This window comes from Takifugu rubripes, chromosome 8 (genome assembly GCF_901000725.2).
Source record: "Takifugu rubripes chromosome 8, fTakRub1.2, whole genome shotgun sequence".
NCBI classification, from domain to species: Eukaryota; Metazoa; Chordata; class Actinopteri; order Tetraodontiformes; family Tetraodontidae; genus Takifugu; species Takifugu rubripes.
This window is the reverse complement of record NC_042292.1, coordinates 6894298-6910774: the sequence shown is the minus strand read 5'-3', so window position 1 is coordinate 6910774 and position 16477 is coordinate 6894298. Positions and strand designations below refer to the sequence as shown.

Below are 16477 nucleotides of genomic sequence, written 5' to 3'. Positions count from 1 at the left end.
TTTACAAAATCACTTTTCCAAATGATTTTCAGCAGGTGCATTTTAATTGGTACAGCAGTTGACCTAAACATATTTACGGAATGTATAGAAGGGAATGTTAATCTTTAACATGTGTTCTTCAAGGGGGACTTCCACTCAATGTGTCCATCGTTTCCAAGACGGACAGTACCACTGGCCACCAGCTCAAGAGCCGTGGGGAAGGCTCTGTGTTCAGCCTCCCTGATTCTGTCACACAAGCTGTCCTCCGTGTCACCAACTAACACAGGCACAGCCTCCTGCACGATGATGGCACCTGCATCCACTTCCTCCTGCACAGAGCACAGCCAGACACTCAAGGATGTGAGTATTAAAAATAAATCCCATCTGTATTTACAAAGTGCAGCAGTCTTTGAAGACACGGTCACGCCATCGGGAAATACGGCCACATGAGTGGCCTCAAGAGTTGGATTACAATGTCCTTTCCAGGTGGGTGTGGGGCAAATCCTGAATTTTAGAACTGCCCCCACCCACCTGACGCATACAAGAAAGAAAATGAAGGTTAATACTTACAGCGACAAAGTGGACTGTGCAGCCAGCGACTCTCACCCCTGCCTGCAGAGCCTGTTTCTGAGCATTCACACCCTTGAATGAGGGCAGCAGAGATGGGTGGATGTTCAGCAGCTTTCCTGAAGGAAGAGAGACTATTAAACAGCGCAGTAAATATCAATTCAGTAATAGATTGATTTGAATGTTCCCTCATACCAGTCCACTTCTTGACAAAAGTCCCTGTGAGGATCCGCATAAACCCAGCAAGACACACCAGCTCCACTCCAAACTCCTCCAGTACAGTGTTGATGGTGCTGTCAAACTCTGCACGGCTCCCGAATAGTTTGTGGTCCACCACCTGTGAAGGCCAAACAAATACATTAACTACTGGAAAGAATAAAATCCTTGATCGGACTGGACTCCTCCATACTTACCCGTGTCTGGATGCCAGCCAGAGATGCCCTCTTCAGGCCCTGAACTCCAGGTCTGTTGGAGATGACCACCACAATCTGTGCAGAGCTGGACGGACGCTTGGCCTGGTCTATCAGTGCCTGCAGGTTGGTGCCTGTGGCCACCACAAGAAAGACATTTCCAGCTAAAACCAGCTGTGCCAAAAATGCTCAATTGGAAAAACAGGACACACACCTGTTCCAGATATCAGCACACCAACTCTGGTCCTCTTGTGAGGTGCACTGCTGTCCTGGTTGACGGCCATCCCATCACTACATGCAGGTTCTGCTTTCAGGAGGCTGTGCTTTAGGTTTCGCACCACCACAGGTTCTCCCCCTGCAATTTTTAAACAAAAGCAGTTGGTTTTGCTGCACTTTACATCAAAGGTCTACTTAAATGACACGAAGATCAGTGACCAGTATGCACTCATTTCTCACCAGGCTGCTTATGGGCCAGTGATCCGACGATCCAGGCTGCCGTCTTCTCTGCATGAAGCTGGTGGAGGACCACCTGAGCATTGATGGGCGACACCACCAGCACTGCCCCCAGGCCACAGTTGAAGGTGCGGGTCATCTCCGCCTCACTCAGTCCTCCCTCCTTGTAGAGCCAAGAAAACACAGAAGGGATGCTCCACCGAGATGCATCTGAGCAGCAGAGTAAATGTCAGCAAGGCAGTCGGAAGAGCTCCAAGATGGGGAGAGTATCATGTTTGTCACCTATATCGACAGCCAGTTCCTGGGGAAGCACCCGCGGGATGTTCTCGAGCAACCCTCCACCTGTGATGTGCGCATAGGCCTTAACAGCACCACTTCGCAGTATAGGCAGCAACAAGCGACTGTAGATCTTGGTTGGTGTCAGCAAAGCCTCTCCTGGGAGTTGCAATAAATTGAGTCATTAAACAATTTTGGTGATTTTATTTTCTCGATGTGAATTAAACAAGACCGTGTCTGTTCAACAACGACATTTGCCATGCAGTACATTAACATGGTAACAGTTTAAGGTCCTGTCGGGCAGATATGGCGACATCTTGTGGCGATAATATACATTGCAAGAAGCCAACATTTATTTGCGTGCATGAATTTAACGTGAGCCAAGCAAAATGCCAATAAATACCTTGTGTTTTAAAAAAAAAAATTTAAATATAAATTGGGCTTTTATAAACTCAAGGGTATGAAGATCAAATGAAAAATCTGGGATGATTTCAATAGGTGACTTTCTAACCAAATTGAACTAAAATTAGTCTCACAGTATTTGTGAATGATTAATATGAATTCCACTTGAATTCTGTAGTGGTGACTCACCAATGGTCTGTGCTGATGTGCCAAAAGGGGACGGGGAGCTGTAGCTGAGGTTGGCTCTCTCCAGGACTTTACGGACAAGGCTGAAGCCATTACTGTGGACCCCAGAGGAGGCGACACCAATCAGTAGGTCTCCTTCCGTGATGTCACCGATCCGAGGCAGGAGAGCTCCACGTTCCACTGCTCCGACACAGAACCCGGCCAGATCGTACTCCCCTGCACTGTAAACACCTGGCATTTCTGCTGTCTCACCACCTGGAGAGGCAGAGAAAGGTGTGACAGATGGCAAAAATGAAGAACACCCATGATCGTCCTCACCGAGCAGAGCACATCCAGCCATTTCACAAGCTTTGGCAATGCCACCGATGACTGAGGAAGCAACGTCGACATCCAGGCTGCCACAGGAGAAATAGTCGAGAAAGAAGAGCGGCTCTGCACCCTGAGCCAGCACATCGTTCACACACATCGCCACCAGGTCCTGGCCCAGGCCGCCATGGCGGCCGCATGCCTGTGCGATCTGAAAATAAATACATAATGGATGCATTGCAAAAATAAAAACACATGAAATTAAATAAAGTTTGTAACAATGGCAACCTGTCCCTTGTGTAGATTTTTAAATAATAATATAATAATCAGCAAATGATTTAAAAAAAACTAAACAAAAAAACCCAAAAACCTTGAGTTTGGTTCCTACTCCATCAGTTCCAGACACCAGGATGGGGTCCACAAAGCCTGCTGCCTTCAGGTCAAACAGGCCAGCAAAACCTCCCAGTTCAGCATTACAGCCTGATGGGAGGTGGGGGAGCAAACCCCAATTTGGTTTAGAGTTCAATATTCTGATCAGTCAAATCTCATTTTTCATTTGTGTGTAACATGTACACACAAGGATGAAATTACCAGGGACGAGACGTGGCCTTGGCCAGTGGTTTGATGGTCTCCACTAGCTTGTTGCCAGCAGCGATGTCCACTCCACTGTCCTTGTAGGTCAGACCCTGTCAGAGACAGCAGTGAGCGGCGACTTCAGATGTAACGTGTTCAAATCAGTAGAAAATATACAACAACAAAATGAGGCAAAAAAGTTTACAAAAACACTGTCAAGATCAAAGATTTTATTCAACTTTACATGACAAATAAAAATAAAGGAATATTCAGTGTATCAAATGTGTGTTTTAACATCACACACACCTGCGCTGCTTCAGGTGGGTGATGGCTCTGTGACCAATGTCGCGTCGGTACACAGCTCCAGGGAAGCCGATGGCAGCCACACCCTGGTTGGCTGCCTGCAGTGCTGTCTCCAATGCAGGCCTGACTGCAGTGACAGTGAGGACGCGTCCACCGCTAGACACCACGCATCCATCCTTGAGGGCAGTGCCTGCATGAAAAACCTGCAGCTCCATGTCCTGAAGCTGAGACAGACCTGAGAATAATTAAAAAAAAAAAAAAGCTCAGGTGAATTCAGAAAATTAACAGCTGTCTTTTACCATTTTAAATATTTATAATATTTACATCAAATGTTGTAATTTAATGCTAAGCAGACATTTGGAACAAACCTTTAATCTGGACTCCTTTTGCATAGGTGCCAGGATACCCAGAGCTGGCCATGACCACGGTGACTGCAGAGCTGTCATTGTGCCACACGGGGGCGCTGGTGGCCAGTTTACCTTCCAGGGTGTTTTGGATAACTTCGTATAAATCACTTTTCAGGAGAGGCAGCAGCACCTGAAATTTTCATGACACGTGTTATCATACTACCATTAATGGACCTTCTTCCCATTAAAAATATTCTTATTCATTTAATATGTTGTTTAAATGGAATAATGTGTCAATAAAGCCAGTAAATATTGAAAATTATTAGTTTTGATTTTCTCTCTAAATCAATTAGTAGATTTGAATTCTTAGACATTTTAATTATGTGAATTATTTTTTAAAAACCATCTATCAAGGAACCCTAGGGACATTTGGTGCCTTTTAATTTAATTAATCTAATGTTCTAAATTAATCTATTCCTAAAATAGCTAAGCACCACAAGACAAATGACAAGAAATACACATTGAAACATAGATTTGGTGATTTTAATGTCGCCAAACCCACCTGACACTCGGGATCACCAAAGCGGCAGTTGAACTCGAGGACTTTTGGTCCCTGTTTGGTCAACATAAGACCTGCATACAACACGCCTGGAACACAGAACAGATATCAGAGCAGGAATCATAAGAGTGTGGGGCGAGATACGACATATTTAGCCGACTTGCCAACATAAGGAGATCCTTCCTCCCTCATCCCGTCGACGGTCTTCTGCAGAACAATCTCTCTGATCTGCTGCAGCAGCTCCTGACTCACCTGTGCAGGACAGCAGCTCCATCAGAATTCAGAGTTTTGAGGATAAATCAGGAACAAAAGAGAATTTCAGGCTTACCTGAGGGGTGGGGCAGTAAGCCCCCATGCCACCAGTGTTTGGACCCAGGTCACCATCCTGCAGCCGCTTATGGTCCTGAGCCGGAGGCATGGGAGCCACAGAGGAACCGTCAGTGAAACACAGACACTGTGGGACAGAACCCAAGCCTCAGATACACAGCATCAAGCTGAAAGGTGGAATCCTGCAGGTGAGCTGTACTCACAGACACTTCCTCCCCCTCCAGGAGCTCTTCCACCACTACGGTGTCTCCTGCAGAGCCAAATGCTCCATCCTGCAACACGGTCTACGTTAAAACACTGATAATCAGGAAATCAACACAACATTTTCACATTGCTTCTGAAATTTCATTTTAAATTCATGGATATATATATTTTTTTTTATTCCTACTCAGAATTGTTTGCATTTAAAAGCTCAAATCAGCGAGTGCCCTTTGAGTGAGTCAATCACAAACCTTCATGATGTCCATCACAGCCTGACAAGCCTCGTCTTGATCTGCCGCCACGATGACACCCTTGCCTGCCGCCAGCCCGCTCGCCTTCACCACCAGCGCTGGGAAGTCGGCCCTGTGGACACATTTCAACAGGTGAGCACGTTTAAACAGATGCCGTGTGGAGCGATTTTATTGCAGAACCATGTTTGTCAAGCTGAATGGAGGCCGTCTAAGCACAGCAGCTGCTTTATGGCTTCTTTCACCCTCAAAATGTTCCACTCGGTCGGTTTCAGTGGCTCGTATCAGACACAATCATCACATCCTTACATCATTAACCCCAAGCTCCATCCCAGAGAGCAAACTTCTGACAATTAGTTTTTCCATCATGGCACGGCTTCTGTATTTAATGGCTCCAAAACCAAACAAACATTTTTACTGAAACTTTAATTCAATCATTCAGGAACTAACATCGTGAAACGTGGGTCTTTCTGCTGTAATTGTTGTTTCTGTTTGTACTGACGTGCGGATGAAGTTGCAAGCCTCCCGGGGGTCAGTGAAGGAGCCGTAACGGGCCGTTGGAATGCCGTGACGCTCCATAAAGGCCTTTGAGTAACTTTTGCTGGCCTCAAGTTGCGCCGCCTTGGATGACGGCCCAAAACACGCGACTCCAGCCGCCGTCAGGTCGTCCACAATTCCTGGAGAACAAAAAAAAAAATCAGGGGGTTAAAGGAAAAATCCGGATGCACGTGACGATGTAATGGGAGGTCAGGAACCTGCAGCCAAGGGTGCCTCTGGTCCCACGATGACGAGCCCCACCTGGTGATCCTTACAGTACTGAGCCAAGATGGAATGGTTGCTAACGGAAACCTCTGCACCAGACAAAAAAACTGACGTTAATATTCTGTCTGTAAAGGCTTTCATGTGATAAAGGACTTTTATGACACTGCTGGAAAACAGTAAAAATCATCTTCAAGTGGCGACTTTTTGTCCCAATTCTCCATCAATGCTGAAATTGATAAAATTGAATTATCTTTGCAAACGAAAGCTTAAATTCCATTGAATGAGTTCGGTCTTGAGATCATCTTTTCCTCAGTTACCAGACCACGAGCTTCATCGTTTAACGATGTTCACGTGAATGCTTCAATATCTTATTTCTCTTTACCCGAGTTGCTGATCTTCTCGCCGTTTGCTGTGCCGGCGTTTCCAGGCGCCACCAGCACCTGCTGAATGTGCGGCGACTGGGCCAGCTTCCAGGCCAGTGCATGTTCCCGTCCACCGCCTCCGACCACCAACACCTTTACCACCATCGTGCCTTGAGGAAATGAGAAATGAGTCGACTTTGACAATGGCCTTCGCTTGGCTCATAAAACACCCGTTTAATTGCGTGTACGTATTGACCTATAGCGAAAGTGGCGTCCTGAGCTGTGAACAAGCGCTGACCTTTATAGGCTGCAAATTATTTTGCAATGTCAGTGGAGGACAGATGTATTGGAGCAGAACAGAAATGGTCTTTGGACATCCAACTCTGGAGCCCCCGGGACCAAACAGATCATTTTTCCTGGCTGATGAATGTTGTGCTTCCTTGCAGAGCTTTTCCTTTGAGACGTCGTGTTGATTAACTCCAATGAGACAGGAGTGTCACAGTCTGATTGTAATCTCAGGAAGGCAATATTCTAATTGATTTTTATGTTAGTAAATAGGGACTTGACTTTAAATTCTTAGCTCAAACATTTTGTTCCAAGAAATGAGCACAAAACAAAAAAAAGACCTCAAACAAATCAGGATCATAGGTCAGATCATCCTAATCTTGATGATGCAACTCCCCCACAGGCCAGTGGGTGCAGATTAAAGTGGCTAAAAGCTGCACCGACTGTCTCAGGACAGCAGAAAAGGCCGAGTCTCGACCTCTATGATTGTCTTCATCGACTTTAAGTGGAATCACTCCACTCATGTGACTCATGTCAGGAGAGAACATCACTTGCCTTTAGATGGGCTTTAAGTGGGCAGCCATTTTACCCTAATTCACGAGCCCCTAATACTGCATTTTTAACAAAAGTTAATATCAAAAGACCAGAAAACTTCTAAGTAACAGTTTAAGGTCAAAGCGCAATAATACAGTAGGTTTTTGGTTTTTTTTAGTCAGTATGGCTAGCGTCATCCACAAAAACATCTCAAACAAATACGAGTAAGGCTCCTTTTCAAAGTGCATATCGTAACATTGCTAAAGTGTTTATTTTTGGCTCAATCAGCTTTAGCACCGACATATTTTGCATTAGTCGTTTTCAAGACTCACCTCTAGCCGCAGATTCAAAGAAAGAAGCTGGATCCAGCCGGAGCCCCGATCAGTCTCCTCTGCCTGCAGAATGCAACACTCACGTTTACACACGCACATACAAACCACGTGGATCTAATTATCACCGCGAAGCCGAACTGGGGGCGCTAAAACAAACTCGGAGTCGCCCCATTTTGTGTTTAATGAATTCACAGGTCTACCTCTTACCCTCCAAATCCTGCTGCCGAGTTTTGCTTTTTTTTGGGAAAGTTTCTTAACTTCCTTTGGCCGCAACGGCCAAATGAATCATGGGAATTGTAGTTAATCATTCAGTAATTGATTTAGCTTACTAAAACTCATGTGACATGTTGAATGTTTTGTGTAATGCTATTCGCCGTTCGTTTTTGTAATTTTAACGGTTAAAATGTACTTAAAATAAAATATCAAACAGCGATCTTAAACAGTGACTTCAAAAGTTTTACTCATAATTGTATGTTCATCAACAGGGCTCAATATTTTTGTCAAAATATAAAAAAATGTGATGTTTATTAACCTTATATGAATGTGATGTTTTATCCCTTATTAATGCAAAATACAGAGAAATATGCATTACATATCCCAAAATACTGCGTGTTTACTAAAAAGATACCATGAAAAAGTCCAAAATGTTTTACACACACTAAGCAGACCACCAAGCATAACCTGGTCAAATTTAGTTGTGAATATTGGTATTGTCAAAAACACCTGACAACCATTTTCTTCAGCTTAGTCCCATTTATACTGATATTAAATGCTAACCCAACAAAGGGAGCTCAGGAGCCCTGATGAGCTCCTGACCCAGCGCCGACTGTTGCAGAGCGAAAAGTGTGATGCCTGAACTGTACGCTGCAGGGATCCTGATGTGTGCTGACTTGGACCCATCCTCCTCTTCTTCTTGGCACATCATTCTCACCTGACCTAAAAGAACCAACATTTTACAGAATTTGGAAAACTGTAACTGAAAAAGTCGTCACAAATACATGTATAAAGAGGTGCTTCACCTTGGACATCCAGCGCTTCCCATCGCGGTTCAGATAGGTTGGCCAGGCAGCAGGCAGGTGTGAGGCGCTGCAGGACATCTTCTCGCCGGATCAGGAGCACCGACTCGCTGCAGAGTCTCTGGTGCAAGATGTCCTCACTCACTGAAGAAGAAAACATGCAAGACCGGATCTACTTTAGAATATTCTTCTGGAAAAAGGCAGATTCCTCTCCATCACTCACCAACATCCAGAGGATTTGTCATGAAAACTGCATTTGGCGCCACACCAAAGATCAGTTGATGGTGCCAAGCATCTGGCACCTCCTCCCCAGCAGGCACAGCCAGCTGCATGTTCATGGTTGCCACGGGAACAGCACCTTTACGGATCCAGCGTGCGAGCCAGGTGACCAGCTTGACCCTTCGCCGAGGGTAAAGGTGAAAGAAGCGGCCTGACACTTTCCCCCGACTCGCCTCCTCTGCGCCCTGGATAAGCTGAGCGTGAGTTGCACCTGGACAAATAAGAATTCATGTTTAAAAGCAGATTTTGAGAGTCCTTTAAATATTACCGACTGCAATTGTGTGATCCTTTTGGGACACTCACCAGCTTCACTCCGGGACAGCAGGTAGTCAGGCAGCGGTGCCTCGTTCCTCCTTAGACAGGTTTTAACACAACGGTCGGCTTCCTCGGGGGCCACGTCCACTGTGAGAGCCTTCAGCACGTCCACCACAGCGGTGGCTCCACAGGCAGATGCACCAATCTGCAAGGTCTGCTTCTCTAAAGCCTCCTGGATGGACCAGAGCATGGCTCCCTTTGCCAACTCTTCCTCCTCCTCTTCACTGACCGTCGGCGTCAGTTCTTCCATTTCAGATCCTCAACTGAAATTACAGAAGTTGAAAATCATGTTTCACAGATGTATTCAGATCGATATAAATGGGTGTTGTGAATACAGTTAAGTACAAAGACTGTTTACTGTTCTGTCAGTGCAGTTGTCAACATAATGTTAAAACTTTCTTTAATCTTTCAGAAACAGCAATAATATATTTACTTTTATATTTTCAGAAAATAAACCCATTTCCAACATACCTGTTTACAGATTTCTAACTTAACATTTCTGTCTCCTAAGCAGACTCAAGCGGACGACCAGCTGCGTCAGTGCGCATGCGCAACTCACAGTTCAATCGTTTGTTTTTCTATTTCCGCAGGACCGGCAAACAAAGATGCGTCTATCGCCCCCTGGTGGCACATCAACAATCACGCAACTGTCAAAATTCTGTCAATCTTCATTAAAATGACCTAAACAAATTTGTCTATACACCTCAGGTAGCCACTAGCAGAATTTTGACCCGAGTCAGTTTTTTTTTTTTTTTAAATTTACTGATAAATCAAGGCCAGGCATCAATCCCCTACTAATGAGATTAATGCAATATCAGTAAACAACTAAATATTATTTTATTTTCAGAAATAAAATGAATGAGGTCAGGTTCTGTTATACTGGCAAATGCAACTCAGCTTGTGTCAGGAAATATTAAAAAGAATTTGCAGATAGATGTCTAAATACAACCAGTTCACAACAACATTAAACAGGAAAAAAACAGTAATTAATCACGTTTCTCCACAAAGAAACATTCTAAAAGTGAGTCATGAATAATTCACCATCAATCTTCATCATTTTATCCAGCAAATGTAAAATGGAGATTTAATGTCAACAATGGAGACACACAAAAGTCACACTTATCAACTTGATTTATGCAAGCCAACATATTGTCTCCTCATTTTTTCCCTGTTGTTACGTCACATGCTACAATTACATGGAAATCTCTTTATTTTCACAGAGCTACTCCTCTCTGTCGAACCAGATAATTACAGGCATACATAAAGCACAGAGCAGTTTTCATGTATCAAACCAACTGTGATTTATGCTGCATGCAGTTCTGGATGAGAAGAAATGTGTGAAGGGGGAACGGTTGCTGACATTTAGAACCTGACAGAACTGGAATAAATGAGTAGCTTCAGGTTTTCAAAGTGCCACATTTTGAAGAGAAAACACATTAAATGTGCTTAAGATGTTGAAGAAAAATTATACAGTGCCTGGTTGTTTCATTTACAGAAATACATATATTTCTAAAGCACATCTGAAAACAGGCTGGTTGAAAAGTACTTTTAAAATTTAAATTGTGGGTTTCAGAGCTTTACTTTTATACAATGAATAATGGCAAAAACATCTGTGCTTTTAAAATCGTTTTTGTATAATAAAAAGTACCATTATTTTTTTTAATAACAATCTAACACATATTTACAAATAGTTAAGAGCTTATTAGTTCAATATCTTATTGAAGCATTTTTAAAAGCTCAGGATTTTCTCTCGGGGGTTTACGACGCTTTAATTTTTGGATCATTAACAGACAGGTTTCCATCCGACCACTAGATGTCACTGTTGCTACACGTGACCGCAGCGCACTGGCACGTGGCGGTGTTACAGTACAGTATGTGTGAGATGACAGGTGAAAAAGACAGCCGGAAGTCACGCAGCAAATCACGCTTGATACTGTGTATCATGTGAGAGGAAGCAGCCCTTCCTTCCATCCTTCCATCCATCCATCCATCCATCCATAAGTCTTCAAGGAAAGATGACACTGATCAAGGCATGTACTGGTAATCAAGGTTCAAGTTGAGCCTCTTAGATCTGCTTCCTGTCCTGGTGGAATTGCATGTGAGCTGTGCAAGAACTCCACGTTGGGAACATTTGTATCACGTATGATTTGTATCACGTATGATTTAAACTGACATTAAAAAGTGATGGAAACCATCCTGCCGGCCCACTGATGTGCCCACTGAGTTGGAAATGACATTTCAACTCACTCTGGTGATGAGGAGATAAAGTGACAAAACCCCGATTGGACCACAGCCAGCGTTAAATGTCTGTAATTGTTTAGAACAGCCTACTTTTGAGCATCAGTGGGGTTAGGTCTTCCAACGCCCTCAGCTCCTCCCTCAGCACAAGCCTCCAAGATCGACTAATCATCGCTCTGTCCTGGTTGGTATTTGTCTCACGTCCACATTTTCCTGGTTTCCCAAAACAGCTGGGAACACCATGTGTAGACAGTGATTAAACCTGACTGGGCTCCATGAACGTGACCTGGCAGCCGAGATGAAGTGCATCAACAAAGACACGGGGCGAGGGGTGGAGGTCTTGGATGAAAGGCAGAGAACTGGGAGCCTGTCTCAGTATCTCAAAGGCAGCCTTCACCTTCTGCCATTTGGAGGTGCAGAGGAGCTGACGAGCTGAAAGCAGCACGGCAGGGTTTTGTGTGCGATGAAGTTGTCGCAGGTCTCAGCCGTCCTAATTGTCAACACACGGATCAATACTGTTTTCTTTGAATCCACGCTGAGCTCGTGTTCATCAGCAGTCAAACTATTAACAATTTGGGAGGCTTCAAATAAAGAGGAGGAACTAAACAGCCCCCTCTGATTCCAGGAGCTGCTGCTAGTGGAAATGAGTCAAACAGGGTATTTAGGAACTTGTTGGTGAAGGCGCTGATTCAGGAAACATTGAAAGTTATAATTTATGAATAAAACAATATTTCATCTCAAGAAATCGAAGGAAAATGAAGAGGCAAAAAGTGTCTTCAGACAAAGGGATCATCTGCACTGAGGCCTCTCTCTAATTCACTTTCATTTACTCCACTCATATTCTCTCCTTTTTTCCCTTGAACTTCCCGCGTGCCCAACTAATCTGAGATGTCTTCACTGACTAATAAGTTTTCCAGATTTACCTGCAGCCTGGCAACAAGGAAATTCAAGGCTGAATAAAATTCAAAGCTGGAAAATTATTGGGGAGAGAAATGAATACTAATGAGGCGCTTTGTCTGGTTCTGTCTTCTATAAAAGAGATTTTTGTATGTTTTTCTATCATTTCTGCTCCACAAGTGGAAAAATGAAAAGCAGTATCGGTATAAACTCTCCATTCTACTCATAAATAAGATGCAATTAGTTTTTCAAAGTCAGACAGAAATCAAACTTTAAAGGAAGGTGATTCCTTAAAAACTTCACAAAGTCACTGATTTACTTTTCCTCCTGTTGCTTGAAAGGCCAGAAACATATCTCATCATTGTCTCTGTTGCCTGCATGTGTGCTGCTCCAGAACCACTGCTAGGTGAACAGCCGGAGGCCCTTTGTGATTGTTTCTTGTGTTATTCTAGTGTCCATATTCCAGACATTTTATTCTTTTCTCTGTAAGACCCCAGGCAATGCCTGGCCTCTACGAGCTGCTGAGTTCATATAGATAATTTTCATTCTAGGAGGAGGGAAACAAACGGGTGTTGTACTACAAAAAACAACATCTCGCTAATCCTGCAATCTTTACCTTTCTTCCACTTAGCTCATGTGCGGTACAAAAATGGATAAACAGTGAATGTGCCAGCCGTGCGCAAGCCTGTGGAATAATAATGGAGGCAAAGTCTATTTAAACACTATCTCCATGACCTCTTGGTGCACAGCAGCTGTGCAGGGATCTACGGGATTAAGCATCACCTCTCAGGTAAGCTGATTCATAATAAATAGCAGCGATGCTTTGAAACACCCTTAACAGCGCATTAGCATTGAAATGAGGTAACAGTTGTCAGGCGGTAGCACTGGGTCGCAGAGACAAACGTCAAACACCACCCAGGAGGATAGGCGATGGGGGGTGCTTCAGCACACACTTGGATATTCCCTCCCGGCCGTCTACATCGGTAACAGAGTAAACATCCCGACTCTTCTGCACAGATGTAGGCTATGGATTTGTTTAAACTTCCGGGGGGCAGACCAACAATATTAGCTCAGACGTCCTTTGATAAATGCATGGACACGTGAGCGTGAGATGGCTGGGCTGCATTTTTCCGCCGCAAAAGGAAAATCAGACCTGGAGGGAGAGCAGGATCCACGTCCTTTACCTTCCAAATTCAGCTGTCAAAAGCTGAATTTTACTTCAATTCAAAACCCCATCAGCCGTCTGTCCACTCCTGTAAATACAGCACTGATTGTTCGTTAAGTGACGAATAGAAGGTTTCCTTTCTTTGGGAACTCATTAGCGTGTGTGATGAAGCACCAGGTGGCCATGTCAGTTTTCAGTGGAGAAAATCATGCTTAATGACTTAAGTAATGCCTGTAAATGATTGATGCCTTTAAATGAGTGGTGCACAACCACAGTGGGTCTTTTCCCCCCGATACACTTGAATGCATACATGACATAAAGCGTCATCATGTCAGATCATTAAACATTCAACAATGAATTCTTCAAGCTCCTTTAGTCCAGAGCAACAATCACCACGCACCGGGACTGGAACAACTCCACATGAGGCTGCGACAGCTGATAAATCAGGTATTAGTAGACTCTCAAGTATATTTTCAAGAAATACTGCTGTATATTCTATTACTATCAAAGAGTTTATTATATCTGGAAACGGTGCACAGGTGAAAGCTGCAGTAAATCATATACTGTCCCATAACAGTATGCCAGATGAAAGTGACACATGGCTGTTGTTCTTGAGTTTGTGCATAATCTCGAGAACCAGCTTATTGCTTTTCTGATTAGGATTCAGCTCCCATCCTGCCCAGCATCTGAGCTAGCTGGGAAATGGAATACATCATCACCTAAGTGCAAAAGCAAACTGTCCTTGGCAGATAATGCTCCCTAAAGTTGCTTTAGCTGGCTGATTTTCCTCTGTTAGAGACATTTGTCAGGTTCCTCTGACACCGAGACAATTTCTGAGCAGTGCTCATGGGTAGCTGCATCAAAAAAAAAAGATGAATCTTTTTCTAAAGATGTCAACTTTAAATAGCTGGTTTGACATTCAAAATCACAAATATGACTTTTACAGAGCGAGAGGCAAACTTTCCTCGCCGCCACCGCTTCAACTTCAATTCTGACGCGGCCGAGCTTTATACAGCGACTGGCAGATGTGAGTGAAAGGTGCTCTTTAGGTCCCGGCGCCTTCATCGGCCGGCCTGGTATTAGCTCATGATGTCCGCTACGGAAGCTGTCACTACAGAACAACAAAATGCCATTTTCTCTGCTCCATTTCTGCAGACCCCTGCTGTGCTGCCTGCAGTTCAGCTATCAAACACTGACATTTATAGGCTCCCTGCTTCTCCAAAACACCTATTATTTATCCTGGAAAATGTGGTAAAAGTTCAGCGCGGTCTCAAAAAGATCTATGCACCATGTGCAGCCCCTGCTTTAAATGTGAGGGTTTGGCAAAAGAAGACAACAGAAAAGGTTTAAAGCCAGAGGTTTGGACTCTTGACTCTGGAAAAACAGATATCGGCGATCTGTCACAGCATCTTTCTCCTCCACATAAAAGCATCAGGTGGACAATTTTGTGTGAAATTCAATGAAGTTCCTTCACACCCTAAAAGTCTCATAGTGTTCTGGCTTCCTTGATGAGTGTTCCGAGTATAAAAGTGAATGGTTCTTTTGGGAATATTACCTTAATATGACTCTTCTGTGTTTATTCATGTGCATGTGAAATACAAAGAAGCATTAGAACGGGACCATCTGCAAATCTAGAACCAATTTCTATGCAAATGCTACGATTTGAAAGGAGCTGACAACAATTGTTCGGCTCCTGAATGCATTGTTGGCTTAGGGCATCATAACGCAGGGCTGCAGAGCCGGCTGGGACGGAGTGTCTCCTCTGCTCATCTTTCTTGAACTGACAACTGGAGGTGCGATCCATTTATGTTCGCCTGGACTGCAAACTGCTGTAGGGGTAAGTCATAACTTTGCTGGGGGATGGAAGCAGGCTAATTGTGTGACTGCAAGAACATTTCCTTGAAGCCAATGGTGCAGCAAACTGGGCCCCTCATATTTCCTGTCCAGTAAATGGTGGCCCCAAAGCATGCTCCAGGTAAAATCACCATCTGTTTGCCGCGGTCTTTTCTCTGCAATAAAATTGCTACTAGTGCTACAAAAGACGGTGGTCAAATGAGCAGATCTGCAGCAGAAGTGCGTTTCTAGACTATCCCAACCACCCAGGAAAGAGAGAGAAAAGCAGAATGATTTCAAAAGAATATATAAATAGACAGCGAAGGATTTGCTCAGATTCACTGCCTCACATTTTCATTCAGCCGTTATCCTTCACATGCCCCGACGCAAACACTCACGCACCCACGCAAAATATCTTGAGGTACTTCTGAGGACTTCGATGACCCTTATTTTACTTATATGTTCCTAGATTAGTTCAGACACTAAACGCAGCATAAGCAATTTCCCCCTGCAGCACGGGCACAGCGCTGGCCTGCCTCTCGTATGCTCGAGTCTGACTTAAGCAGCAACCACCGCCATCCACCAAGGGGGTGACGCCATTTTACACCTTCAATAAAAGATTCCTTATCGCTATGCAAACATGCACTGAGGAAAACTTTTGTTCTCGTGCCACGATGGCGGGGGAGAAGAGCCAAGTCTTCCAGTTAATTATGTGCTAAGATGGTCTCACAGACATGCAGAACTGTAGATCACTGGTACTCACAGTCCTGCTCAGGGGACACTCGGTGCCTGTGAAAGACTTTTCAATAGCCCTTGATCATTTTCCTGCCTGAGATGTACAAAATAGTGTTCAAGGCTGTGGAGCTACCTCTACATTTATAGAGATAATGAACTTTTCTCCCTTTTTTATTTTACATTTCTTTACACAGCTCCTCTGAAGAGCATTTTCAGCTCACGTCATTGGAATTCTACTGATAACGTGGATTCATCCACACATCCCTCCACCTAGCGCCACGAGTCGCGTTGTCAGAATTTAGAACACCCTCCACCAAGTGCTGCCATTACAGGTCTCATTCCAAACTCGAAAAACCTCCAAAAGGAAACGGCCCTGAGACAAAACATCGCCCAGTTCAAATGGCCTACATGAGCACATGTAACAACTTTGACCATTTACCTTTTCTGAGATGCTAATTTCACTATTGATCAGGCGAGGGTCAGCCTAGGTTTAGGGTCAGGCTGGGGTTATCAGGCTAGCAGTCTGATAACTGCTCACAAGCATGGAAATGGAGAATTGTGCCAAATTCAGAACTCCAGGAAAATAA

General features: G+C 44.1%; 3 protein-coding genes across 8 annotated transcripts in view; 1 reads left to right on the top strand and 2 right to left on the bottom strand.

Moving 5' to 3' along the window:
- Positions 1-266, top strand: part of hemk2 (HemK methyltransferase 2, ETF1 glutamine and histone H4 lysine) — a 31538-nt gene extending 31272 nt beyond the window's left edge. For all 3 annotated transcript variants that reach the window (XM_029840674.1, XM_029840673.1, XM_003966555.3), the window contains one exon: positions 124-266. The gene's annotated coding sequence lies outside the window, so the exon portion shown is untranslated. The remainder of the gene's footprint in view (positions 1-123) is intronic.
- gart (phosphoribosylglycinamide formyltransferase) lies at positions 23-8208 on the bottom strand. Of its 4 annotated transcripts, XM_029840672.1 has the most exons (23): positions 7620-7702; positions 7413-7475; positions 6282-6431; positions 5893-5988; positions 5640-5814; positions 5141-5252; positions 4892-4960; positions 4690-4815; positions 4526-4613; positions 4365-4450; positions 3824-3992; positions 3459-3690; positions 3173-3266; positions 2950-3060; positions 2592-2790; positions 2277-2528; positions 1692-1844; positions 1413-1619; positions 1171-1311; positions 960-1090; positions 742-883; positions 550-665; positions 23-308 (listed from the first exon to the last, which is right to left on the bottom strand). In XM_029840672.1, exons 3-23 carry the CDS (start codon positions 6424-6426, stop codon positions 105-107), a joined length of 3048 nt encoding a protein of 1015 aa, XP_029696532.1. In that variant the 5' UTR covers positions 6427-6431; positions 7413-7475; positions 7620-7702; the 3' UTR covers positions 23-104. The 4 variants fall into 4 exon arrangements, with proteins under 4 accessions (XP_029696532.1, XP_029696531.1, XP_029696529.1 ...); XM_029840671.1 differs by lacking the exon at positions 7620-7702 and adding an exon at positions 8190-8208 and having other exon boundaries at positions 2277-2790; XM_029840669.1 differs by having other exon boundaries at positions 2277-2790.
- On the bottom strand, positions 7848-9692 carry LOC115250757 (uncharacterized). The gene is made up of 5 exons (XM_029840676.1): positions 9494-9692; positions 9011-9285; positions 8652-8918; positions 8432-8572; positions 7848-8348 (listed from the first exon to the last, which is right to left on the bottom strand). The coding sequence occupies exons 2-5, from the start codon at positions 9270-9272 to the stop codon at positions 8185-8187; spliced, it is 834 nt and encodes a 277-aa protein (XP_029696536.1). The 5' UTR covers positions 9273-9285; positions 9494-9692; the 3' UTR covers positions 7848-8184.
- Between the last annotated feature and the right edge of the window lie 6785 nt (positions 9693-16477).

Bases quoted from the DNA above. Each gene is read 5' to 3' on its own strand.
- gart (XM_029840671.1), bottom strand. From the start codon at position 6,426: ATGGTGGTAAAGGTGTTGGTGGTCGGAGGCGGTGGACGGGAACATGCA. The intron at 5,815-5,892 runs GTTCCTGACCTC...TTTGTTCTCCAG, and splicing joins AGAGGCACCCTTGGCTGCAG to GAATTGTGGACGACCTGACG. The intron at 1,620-1,691 runs GTGACAAACATG...TCTGCTGCTCAG, and splicing joins GGAACTGGCTGTCGATATAG to ATGCATCTCGGTGGAGCATC.
- LOC115250757 (XM_029840676.1), bottom strand. From the start codon at position 9,272: ATGGAAGAACTGACGCCGACGGTCAGTGAAGAGGAGGAGGAAGAGTTG. The intron at 8,573-8,651 runs GTGAGTGATGGA...TTTCTTCTTCAG, and splicing joins GACAAATCCTCTGGATGTTG to TGAGTGAGGACATCTTGCAC. The intron at 8,349-8,431 runs GTGAAGCACCTC...TGGTTCTTTTAG, and splicing joins GGAAGCGCTGGATGTCCAAG to GTCAGGTGAGAATGATGTGC.